Genomic DNA, 12,415 nt, shown 5'->3' on the forward strand with positions numbered 1-12,415 from the left:
AGAATCGACTGAAGACATGAAGCGTCTAAGAGACGGAAGGCAAGCTCGGCCCCTAGGGGCAAATGGTGATACGACGGGACACCCTAGCGGGGACCAGCAGCCTGAAGTCCCGGCACCGAATGGCGGACCAACGCGCCAGGTCGACAGTTGCCCCGGGACCTCATATCCAACATCACCGTATTCTTACGCGATCGCACCTACCGACTGGGAGTCCGGCGACTGGAGGTCCATAACGGCACTTGCTTCCGCATAAAGATTATTCGCAGCCGTCACCGTCACTCTTCGGCACCCCCGAAGTATGGAGGGGGTGTGAGGGAGCGTACGCTCCACCCAAATTTTTTCCGCCCATCAGTTCGCCGTCATTTTCCCATTGGAGGGACCCGAGATTACGTTATTAGAATTAAGATTTTTTACTTTTCTTTATTGACTTTTCAGTTTTAGGTTAAGGGGGGGGAGGGGGGAGGGGGAAGGCCACAAAGGCTACATGACATTAATTTTATATATTATACGGCCCGAGGGGTCTCTAAGCCCCACGTAGCTTATTATCTTCTTTAAAGGTGGGGGCAAGTCGCGATCACGGCGGACGCCACTGGCTTTTCAGAACCAAAACCCAACCAAAACGACGCAGCAGCAGCCAAAACGAGAGAGGAATACACCGAGGACCGAAAATCAACGGCATCAACGCAGCAACGGCGTGAATACACCGAGAAAGCAGAAACCCAACGACGCAGCAGCAGCCAAAGAGGGAGAGGGATACACCAAGAATCGAAATCCAACGGCACCGACACAGCAACGGCGAGGAATACACCAAGAACCGAAACCTAACGGCACCGACGCCCCGGGGAGGGGAGGAATACACCAAGAAACAAAACCCGACAACAACAACGCAGCGGAAGCCAAAGAGAGAGAGAAATACACCAAGAGCCGAAACGGTAGCCAACAGCATCAATTCAGCGACGGCCGAAGACGAGAAGCGCCGAAAAGATAAGCCGCCAGCGTCGACGCAGCAACGAAGCGCCTGAACAGTAAGCCAACAGCAGCAACGGCAGAAGAGAGACGCGGAAAACTAAAGCGAAGTAACGACGCGCCAGCAGCGAGACAGAGAGACGAAAGTCACCGGCGCAGCGTAGACGCCGAACGACGGCGCCAGCCCTCTGCCGCCGCGGAAGATGACGACGCTAGCCGCCCACGCTGACGCTGGATCGGAGAGCCAGCAGAACGCCGGCTCTGAGTTGGTAAAACGTGGAAGGAAAAAAAGTCGATTGGGAGCAGTCGTAGGAGTCGGACGTGTTCGCGGAAAAATTCGAGTGGCTTGGAAAAAGTAAAAACACGTGGCGGCCCGGATCCACGCCAACGCTATCAGTGACACGGGGAAGATCCGGCAGCGACGCTGCGCTTACGGGGAGAAGACCCTGCATCGAGAGAGGAGAGGAGATCCTGCATCTACGCTGCACCCACGGGGAAGAGGAGGCTTTCGACGAGTACAAGCGTGGGAGTTCAGGGGTAAGCTAGTCTCTAGACGTGTATACGGGCTGCTGAGCGGTGCGATAGGTAGGGAACCAAGAAAAAATAAAGTGAAATGTAACGAATATAACAGAAACATAGCACGACCTCCAACAATCTATACACTAGGGAACCTGGAGGCCCGGGGCTTCATCTTCTCTGCCTTTCCTCCCGCCTCTTGCCCGAGTCTGTGTGATTCCATCCAGTAGTTCGTAGCCCGACCGGATCCTGAGGCCGCGATTGCCTAGGCGTTCCCGGTGATACCTGTCGGCGTTCCCTCCGCATGATTCCCTCCAGTAGTTTGTGACCCCGCAGGGTCCCGAGGTCGCTGTCCGACGATCGTCTAAGCGCCCCCCGGTGACTCCTGTTGGTGTCTCGCCTGATCCCCGTAGTTCCCTGGGTCCCGAAGGGGCTGTCCGGCGATTGCCTAAACCCTTTTGGCGATACCTGCCCTGTATGATAAAGACTTTCGCAGTAATGTTTAGCCCGATAGTGTCCCGTGAGTGCTATCCGGCGATTGCCTAAGCGCTCTCGGCGATACGCGTCGGTATTCTCGTACTCGTAGTAATTCTTAGTTCGGCGGTGTCCCGTAAGTGCTATCCGGCGATTGCCTAGGCACTCTCGGCGATGCTTGCCGGTATCCCCGACCCTCGTAGTAATTCTTAGTACGACAGCGTCCCGTAAGTGCTATCCGGCGATTGCCTAGGCACCCTCGGCGCTGCTTGTCGATATCCCTGACCCCCCCCCCCCCCCGTGGTAATTCTTAGCTTCTTACAGTGTCCCGTAAGTGCTATCCGGCGATTGCCTAGGCACCCTCGGTGATGCTCGTCGATATCCCTTTCCGCGTCGTAGTAATTCTTAGGCAGACAGGGTCCCGTAAGTACCGTCCGGCGATAGCCTAGGTACTCTCGGCGATACTTGTCGGTATTCCCGCATAGCATAGTCCCCTTTCCACTTCGTAGTAACTCTCAGGCCGGCGGGGTCCCGTAAGTACTGTCCGGCGATAGCCTAGGTACTCTCGGCGACACCTGTCGGTATTATCGCATAGTAAAGACCTCCGTATTGATTCTGAGTTCGGTGGGGCCCTGAAGGCGCTATTCGGCGATAACCGGAGTGTTCTCGGTGAAACCAACTGCCCCGTCCCACGCTACGATCGATCCCGTCCGCGGGACTGCAGACCCGTCCCCTGGACGTAGACCCTGGAGTAGACTGAGATATGTACCCCAGCCCAGGATCGCTTCCTTACAACCTGAGCACAAGCTATGTGAAGAACACTATCGTAAGACGACTCAGGTACTATTATCAGGTCGGTTCGAAGTAAGGCTCCCGTTTAAATCGGATCCAAATTGTTAAGGCAAGTCCTTTGAGGTTGCAAAACGGCGGTTTTTGTCGCTTGACAGACGATTGCATCGTGACCCTGAGTTGAAGAAAATGTACTTGGAATTCATGGAAGAGTACCTCTTCTTAGGTCATATGACTCCTACTGACAATACGATTCCTTCTACTCCACACTACGTAATCCCTCATCAGTGTCTTCTGAGGCCCCAAAGTACGTCTACCAAGCTCCGAGTTGTGTTCGATGCTTCGTCCAAGACGTCCTCACAGGTGGCCTTAAATGATTTTCTGATAGTGGGACCTACCATTCAAGAGGAATTATACTCGACACTGCTCCGTTTCCGTCTGCACAGGTTTGCCCTGACTGCTGATGTTAAAAAGATGTATCGCCAAGTGATGGTGAACGAAGCGGATCGTCAGTTTCAGCTCATAGTGGGGAGAAGAGACCCTTCTGAATCCTTGAGATTATACAAGCTCAACACTGTAACCTATGGGACTGGAACAGCCCCATTCTTAGCTATCCGGAGCTTAACAAGGTTGAGTGAGTCTGCGAAGCTCTCATTCCCTAGAGCTGCTAACGTTATTGGGTCCGACTTTTACGTCGATGACTTGTTGAGGTGCTGCATGCGTAGAGGAGCTAAGGGTAATTAAGTCCGAAGTGTCTCAGGTTCTTCAGACCGCAGGGTTTGAGTTGACTAAGTGGTTTTCAAACTCACCCGAGATCACCGCATCTGAGAGCACAGCCAAACCCATAACAATTTCGGATTCAGAGTCGACAAAGGCGTTAGGAATCTCATGGTTACCTACTGCCTTTAAGTTCAAAATTGACAATTCAGTTATGGGTCTCCGAGCGACAAAACCGAACATACTATCGGTGACATCAAAGTTGTTTGACCCCCTTGGTTTGTTAAGTCCTATCGTCATAAAAGGCAAGATCCTATTGCAGGAGCTTTGGCTTAACAAACTAGATTGGGATGAGTCGATCCCGCTGCATTCAAATACATGCCTTTGTTGACGCCTCCTTGAGAGCCTATGGAGCGTGAGTCTATATACGTAGCAGAATTGCAGAAGGTTTAAAAATATCATTGTTATTGGGTCCGACTTTTACGTCGATGACTTGTTGACTGGTGCTGCATGCGTAGAGGAGCTAAGGGTAATTAAGTCCGAAGTGTCTCAGCTTCTTCAGACCGCAGGGTTTGAGTTGACTAAGTGGTTTTCAAACTCACCCGAGATCACCGCATCTGAGAGCACAGCCAAACCCATAACAATTTCGGATTCAGAGTCGACAAAGGCGTTAGGAATCTCATGGTTACCTACTGCCTTTAAGTTCAAAATTGACAATTCAGTTATGGGTCTCCGAGCGACAAAACGGAACATACTATCGGTGACATCAAAGTTGTTTGACCCCCTTGGTTTGTTAAGTCCTATCGTCATAAAAGGCAAGATCCTATTGCAGGAGCTTTGGCTTAACAAACTAGATTGGGATGAGTCGATCCCGCTGCATTCAAATACATGCCTTTGTTGACGCCTCCTTGAGAGCCTATGGAGCGTGAGTCTATATACGTAGCAGAATTGCAGAAGGTTTAAAAATATCATTGTTGACTTCGAAATCCAAAGTAGCGCCGCTCAAGACCAAAACGCTCCCAAGGCTTAAGTTATGTGCCGCTCACCTTCTCGCAGATCTCTGTCACAGAATCAAGCCCCTATTAAACGTGCCCATTGAACGAGTCGTTTATTGGTCGGATTCAGAGGTAACTCTTCATTGGATCCGGTCTCATCCATCGTCGTTGTCGACTTTCGTTTCAAATAGAGTGGCTGAGATTCAAGAGTGGTCAGATGATGCTACGTGGCGGCATGTACCCACGAAACAGAACCCAGCAGATATTGTCTCAAGAGGTTATGACGTCGACGAAATCGTTCAGTCAATTTGGTTCGAAGGACCATCATATCTGAAAGAGGAAGAAGAAAACTGGCCCAAGAACGCTCATTTCGAACACTCCAATGATCTTCAGCTGGAAAAGAGGAAGACTGCGGTCGGGCTGACCGCGGCTGTGCGAAGTTCGGAGCTGTAAGATGTCATCGAGGGATTCTCGTCACACCTCAAACTGCTTAGAGTGTTCGTGTATGTGTTCCGCTTCATAAGAAAATGTAAAGACCCAAGCCTAAATTTCGAAAAAACTATCTCACCGACCGAATACAATGAAGTCTTTTATAAAATTGTCGAAATCGTCCAGCATTACGAGTATCAAGGAGAAATCGAAAAGGTTAGGAAAGGATCTACAATTGGTCCTAGTCTTCAGCGGTTGAACCCATTCATCCATGAAGACACAGGGACTTGGTGCAACTTTTCGTTGTTGCGAGTGGGGGGGCGACTAGCCAAAGCTCCTATATCATACGATGCCAGGTTTCCTCTGCTTTTGACTAAGCGCTCGCAATTCGTGCGAAGCTATATTCGTCATCTGCACCATTCGAATTTTCATGTCGGCCCACGAGCACTTGTGAGCATCCTTCGACAGAGCGTTTGGACAGTGAACGCTCGGGAGGTCTGCCGTCAGACCGTTCGATCGTGTATGCGCTGTTTTAAATGCAAGCCTCTATTGCTGACGCAACTCATGGGGAATTTACCCGCAGATCGACTCCGTGCTCTCCGTTTATTTTCAATTTGCGGCGTTGATATTTGAAAACGACATTAAAAATTCGCTGAAGGCCCCATACAAATCATACATTGCGCTTTTTGTTTGTTTTGCGTCCAAGGCGGTTCACCTAGAAATAGTTTCCGATCTAAGCACTGACTATTTTTTGTTGGCTTTCCAAAGGTTTTTCGGTCGCCGAGGATATCCCCAAGTCGTCCATTGCGACAACGGGACGAACTTCGTCGGAGCGAGCCACCATCTCAGCGCTCTGCGGATCAGGCTCAAGGAGCAAGGAGACGCTATTTGCGACTTCGCGTCAAAAAACGGATGCGAATTTGCGTTCATACCGCCGCGAGCTCCTCACATGGGAGGGCTATGGGAGGCAGGTGTTAAAACTGCCAAGGGCCTACTCCTACGGGCGGTATGCAGCGCGCTCTTAACCGCCGAAGAGCTCGCCACAGTTCTCGTCGGCATCGAGGCCATAATGAACTCGAGGCCGCTGGGAGCCGACAGGCGACTTGTCTCGTCAGTCAGGCAAGCGTTTTGGCAGCGATGGTCCCGCGAATATGTCCTGGGGCTGCAAATTCGGGGCAAATGGCACCAGCGGCAACCGAACCTCGAGGAAGGAGACCTCGTCATCGTGGCCGCGGACAATCTGCCGCCTCAGGAGTGGCTCTTGGGGAGGGTCATCGCCACGCACAAAAGAGAGGATGGCATGGTCAGGGTCGTCGAAATAAGTACTAGCACTGGAGCGGTTTTTCGGCGGGCCATACACAAGTTGGCGCCGCTCCCAATGTGTTGAAGCCGATGCAAGCGTTCAATGGCGCCGGAATTACGTGACCTTCCCTCTATGCGGCGATTATTGTTTATTTGTTCGTTGTTATGAAGTCTAGTGTAAGTTAGGCTAGGGCAAAGCTGGAGCGCAATAAAAGCTCGCTCTCTCGCTCTTGGCGAATTCGCCCCGCTTTGCCACCGTAGTTTAGCTAGAGTAAGAGATTTGAATTGTGAAGAAAATATAGTTGTTCGTTAACATTAAATAACTAAATTACAGCCACCCAAAGTTTTCGGTTAATTTCAGTTAGGAAAACTCTTCTAATTTTACACCCTCGTTGATTTTGGTAGCCCTGAAGATATCGCAGTTCAAGGGAAATCAGCGCCGTATACTCCATCTCAGTCTGCGCTGTCTGAGTTTACGCCGTCTCAGCATACCACTGAGCTCTCTACTTCAGCGTCTACCTCGTCTGCCCTTATTGCCCAAGATGTGAGGAATAGTGTTGTTCTACTTGCCACGGCCATGGTCTTAGTCAAAAATCGTTCCGGAGTTTTAGTTCCCTGCCGAGCGTTGCTGGATTCCGGCTCCCAGTTGCATCTAATAACTTCTCGTTTCGCGAATCAGCTTCAGCTTCGAAAAATGAAATCATCGACTGCAGTCTCGGGAATAGGCGGCTCTAGCTTCGCCACGGATGGATTTTCGGTCAACGTTAGCCTGCACTCTCGCTCATCGGATTACTCAATTCTCATCACTGCTATTGTAGCCTCTAGCATAACCGCCAAGCTACAGCCAAGCTTTGGAATTGACACTCAAAACTGGAACATTCCATCGAACATACCACTAGCAGATCCGGAGTTCAATTCAGAAAACGCGCTTGGGATGGGTCGTGTCTGGAGGTTGTTCGCGTTTTAAAGGTTCCGCGTTAATGGTTTCTCGCGCTCGGGCCGTAGCTGCTGAGGATAATAGTCCAGACGATCGGCTTGAGCTTCTTCTTCGGAGGTTTTGGGAGGTAGAAAATTGCATCGAACCAATAGTAAAGTCTACCAAAGAAGAGCTAGATTGTGAAGCACACTTTGTGCAGCATTTCTGTCGACTACATAAAGGCGATTATTGAGTTCGGCTGCCAGAAAAATATAATTTGGATCTCCTTGGAGAATCTTACAATCAACCGCTTCGTAGATTTTTGACACTTGAGAGAAAGTTAGATCGTCGCCCTGATGCTAAATCTCAGTATGCAGCATTTATAAAGGAGTACCTGGATTTAGGCCATATGTCTCAAGTTCCTGCCCAGTCAATCAGCAACTGCCGATATTTTTTGCCTCACCATTGCGTCATGAAGGAAGGTAGTTCTACGACCAAGCTTCGCGTCGTTTTTGATGGATTCGCTTCAACCTCATCTGGATATTCCCTGATCGACGTTTTAATGGCTGGTCCCGTAATCCAACCCAAACTGTTTCATATTCTTGCTCGATTTCGGTCATACGCCGTTGCGATTACGGGAGATATCTGTAAGATGTATCGTTGTGTAAGAGTCTCGCCCGAGGATAGCAACTTGCAGTGTATTCTGTGGAGAAACTCCAGGAAAGAAGTCTTGCGTGTGTTTCAATTGGACACCGTTACTTATGGGACGAGTAAATGGTGTTCGAACGTCCCTGCTGTGCTGGATGGAGTTCCGGAAGATTACAAGGAAACATTTTTGAAGTTCGACGATGGCAGCCATGTGACTAAAACTTTAGGACTTTCTTGGGATCCGGTTTCTGATCTATTATTATTTTTGTTCTCGGCCCTACATTCTTCTTTAAATTCCTGCAGGCTGTCTGTTTTGTCTTCCATTACGCGATTCTACGATACTCTCGGACTAGTTGGTCCCGTAATTACAAAATCAAAACTCTTTCTCCAGCGTTTGTGCCAAGAGAAGTTGTCCTGGGATGAAAGCCTTCCAGTCGCACTGAACACCGAGTGGCAGAAAATATGCACCAGTCAGATTCGTCGACTTGAATTTCCTCGGCTTGTACTCCTTCCAGACTCTACGCTGGAGATTCACGGATTTTGCGATGCCAGCATCGAGGCTTATGGTGCATGCATTTATGTCGTGTCCAAGGGTCAGCATTCCAGTAGTCACTTACTTTGTGCCGAATCTCGTGTGGTTCCTTTGAAGACACTTATAGTACCTGAAATTTTAGAATAGTTTTTCTAAATAACGATACCGAAACAACTTGGGTGACTGCAATTTTGTATTTTAATACGACGAAAAAACGAGGTGGAACGTTGTGAGTTGCTGCGGACACCGCAACTCTACATTTATACCCGATACTAAGTCAGTATGGCACTCCTCCGGCAGACGCCGCTAATCTTAAACGACACGACAAAGAGTGCGTGCGAGAGAGACAGAAAATCAGTCTGAGCGTGACGTCGGGCGCTGCGTAGCCACAGAAAATTGATTTCTTGCTTTTGGCTACAAAAATGATCCGATCTGATCCAGACTCAGCAATATGATAGATGAAAATTCGTTTGATGCAGATAGCGAACGTATGTCTGCACAAACTGCGAGCGTTTTGTCAATAAAAAGAGAAACTTGGCATTATATGACATAGGAGCGTTAACTAGTCGCCCCCCAACTCGCAGCAACGAAAAAGAGCACCATGTCCCAGCCTCTTCATGGATGAAGGGATTCAAGCGCTGAAGACTGGGGCCTAACTTGGTGCCTTTACGAACCCTTTCAATATCTTCTTGAGACTCATTTTTCTGGGTTATTTCGACTATTTTTAAAAACGCCTCGTCGTATTCTACGGATGACGGAATTTTTCCAAAGTTGAGACTTTTGTCTTTGCATTTTCGGATGAAGCGGAACAGGAAAACGAACACTCTTAGCAGTTTGAGGTGTGACGAGTATCCCTCGATTACATCCACTAAGTAATTTGGCTTGGCCGCAACGGTCAGTTGACCGATTTCTTCCGACTTTCCATCTGTATCTCTTCTTCGGAAAGCTCGAAGTGTGGATTTCTGGGCCAGCTCTCTTCTTCAAACTTTAAGAACTCTGGTCCACCAAACCAGATCGACTGCACGATTTCCTCTACGTCACAGCCTCTCGAAACTATGTCTGCTGGGTTCTGTTTTGTTGGCACATGCCGCCACGTAGCTTCACTTGACCACTCTTGAATCTCCGCTACTCGGTTCGCAACGAATGTTGACAACGACGAAGGGTGGGATCTGATCCAATGAAGAGTAACTTCTGAATCTGACCAGAATATCATTTTATCAATTGGAACCTTGAGCAGTGATTTGATTCGGTGACAAAGGTCTGCTAGAAGGTGAGCGGCACATAACTCAAGCCTTGGAAGCGTTTTCGTCTTGAGTGGCGCTACTTTCGACTTTGCAGTCAACAAGGTGACCTTGAAACCTTCTGCAGTCTTTCTACGGATATAGACGCAGGCTCCATAAGCTCTCATGGATGCGTCGGCAAAGGCATGTACTTGAATCGGTGACATGGGATCAGTATGCACAAATCGAGGTATGGTAATCTTCTCCAACTGACCCAAGGATTCTTTTAATAAGTTCCATGCTGTTTCCAAGTTCATTGGAATTGACTCATCCCAATCTAGCTTGTTGAGCCAAAGCTCCTGCAGTAGGATCTTTCCCTTAATTACTAAAGGACTTAACAAGCCAAGGGGGTCAAACAGCTTTGATGTCACCTATAATATGTTCCGTTTTGTCGCTCGGAGACCCATAACTGAATTGTCAATTTGGAACTTAAAGACGTCTTCGTGTGGCAGCCACGATATTCCTAACGCCTTAGTTGACTCTGAGTCCGAGATCGTTATCGGTTTAACTGTGCTCTCGGATGCGGTGACCTCAGGGGAGTTCGAAAACCATTTAGTCAATTCAAACCCAACGGTTTGAAGAACTTGAGCCACATCAGACTTAATTGGCTTTAACTCCTCTACGCAACCAGCACCAGTCAACATGTCATCGACATAGAAGTCGGAGTCAATAACTTCAGCAGCTTTAGGGAATGAGAGTTTTGCAGACTCACTCAACCTCTTCAAACACCGAATAGCCAAAAATGGGGCTGGTCCAGTCGCATATGTTACGGTGTTGAGCTGGTATATTCTCAAGGACTCAGACGGGTCTCTTCTCCACACTATGAGCTGAAATTGTCTATCCGCATCAGCGACCCAGACTTGGCGATACATCTTCTTGACATCGGCTGTCAAGGCGTACCTGTGTAGTCTGAATCGGAGCAATGTCGAATACAGCTCATCCTGTATCGTAGGACCGACCATCAATATGTCGTTCAAGGCCACCTGAGAGGACGTTTTACAAGACGCATCGAAAACGACGCGGAGCTTGGTCGACGTGCTTTGGGGCCTCAACACACACTGATGTGGAATGAAATAATGTGGAGTTTTGGGGATTGTGTTGTCTGTGGTAGACATGTGACCCAAGGAGAGGTACTCTCAATGAACTCCAAGTACATTTTCTTCAACTCGGGGTCACGAGACAATCTTTTTTCAAGCGATAAAAACCGCCGTTTAGCCACTTCAAAGGAGTTGCCTAAGATATTGGGATCTGATTTGAACGGCAGTCTTACTTCAAACCGACCTGAAGGCACGACCTGAGTAGTCCTTCTATAATGCTTTTCACATAACTTGTGTTCAGGAGATAAAGACTTTTTAGAAGACGGCAATTCTTCCAGTGACCAAAACTTTTGTAATGTATTGTCGATGTGGATCACTGACTCTTCTCGACAACTCAAACAATTCCTAGCTTCTTGGGTGGCAGTCACCTTTGGAGTGTATCTGCCCGACACAATCCAGCCGAGAAGCGTTTTCTGCAGAGTTGGATAGTCAGGACCTTGTCGAATCTGACCAACAGATAAAAGTTCGAAAAATGTTTCTGCACCTATCAACATATCTATCTTCTGTGGGTTTAGAAAAAATTGGTCTGCAAGAGGTAAGTTCTTCGGGATTTTCCAGTCACTCACGTTAAGTGTCTGATCAGGGTGATACCCCGAAATGGACTTTAGAATCCAGAAATCAACCGAAAACTCACTACCAGTAATTCGCGACTTCACCACCGTGTGTATCTTTTTCTTGACTTGTGAATTGGATTCACCAATACCAAGCAAGTTGATACACGACTCCTCCCTACGGATCTGTAAGCGCTGTGCTAAGTCCTCAGTTATAAAATTGGTTTGAGACCCCGAGTCAAGCAGAGCTCGGGCCAAAACATGTTCACCATTATTTGTTCGGACGCTTACGATCGACGTAGCCAGAATAACTCTATCCATAGCTGTCGCATGGAGAGCATGCGAAGTGGAAGGTTGATTCTGATTGGGAGGAGGAGAAGAATTCTCTGGAGGTGATGGTAACGCTAGACTTTTATTCGCCACTGTGTATCTATGCAATAAGGTATGGTGTGAGCTGCCACACACTCGACACTTCTTAGCTTTGCATCGTACTACAGAGTGGCCTGGCTGCAGACAATTGATGCACAAGGATGCAGTTTTTGCGATTTCGAACCTTTGCATTACTGCCAGCCGACCAAATGGACCGTGTCTGTCAACAAATGGCCTTTCGCATTGCAGTAGCTGCATTGTTGGTTTTTGGTATTCGCGGTGGAACACGCGAATGAGCTCCGATTATGCGGCTTGCTTGGCACAGCTTTCTGCTCCTGCTTTGGTTTGTCCGAATTTTCGGCCGAAAGATGCTGATGTCTGCGATTAAGCAACTTTTCACAGTCCGTCCAAAGTGGCAGTTTGTCATAATCGAGCTGTTCTTCCCATTTCTCTTTGGTCACCGGATCGACTCTGCTCAAGACGAGATGAATAATCATCGCATTCGAGATCTTTTTATCATCGCCTATCGACAACAACGAACCATATATGGATGAGGCGGTATCGATAAGGTTTCTTAAGGACGATGCTGATTGCTGGGTCATTTTGGGAAGACTAAATAGGGCATCAATGTGATTTTTAAAGATCAGACAATCATTATCGTAGACCCGTTTTAAGCTAGCCATTGCTTTCTCGTAGTTGGTCTCGGTTACTTGGAAAGCCCTAACTGTTCCCAACGCTTCACCGGAGAAACACGAAAGCAAATGGTTGAACTTTTCGATAATTGGAATGCTTTGGTCATTGTGAACTAGAATCTCAAATAAACCTATGAAGTTT

At 48.3% G+C, this 12,415-nt stretch overlaps 1 protein-coding gene across 1 annotated transcript; it reads left to right on the top strand.

The window, feature by feature from the left end:
- Positions 1-1,470: 1,470 nt before the first annotated feature.
- LOC117192642 lies at positions 1,471-6,521 on the top strand. Its single transcript, XM_033397365.1, has 2 exons — positions 1,471-1,503; positions 5,655-6,521. Exon 2 carries the CDS (start codon positions 5,836-5,838, stop codon positions 6,271-6,273), a length of 438 nt encoding a protein of 145 aa, XP_033253256.1. The 5' UTR covers positions 1,471-1,503; positions 5,655-5,835; the 3' UTR covers positions 6,274-6,521.
- The last annotated feature ends 5,894 nt before the right edge of the window (positions 6,522-12,415 follow it).

Source organism: Drosophila miranda (assembly GCF_003369915.1).
Source record: "Drosophila miranda strain MSH22 chromosome Y unlocalized genomic scaffold, D.miranda_PacBio2.1 Contig_Y2_pilon, whole genome shotgun sequence".
Classification (NCBI taxonomy): Eukaryota; Metazoa; Arthropoda; class Insecta; order Diptera; family Drosophilidae; genus Drosophila; species Drosophila miranda.

What these genes read in the sequence shown, in the direction of transcription:
- LOC117192642 (XM_033397365.1), top strand. Translation starts at nt 5,836, where the DNA reads ATGGGAGGGCTATGGGAGGCAGGTGTTAAAACTGCCAAGGGCCTACTC.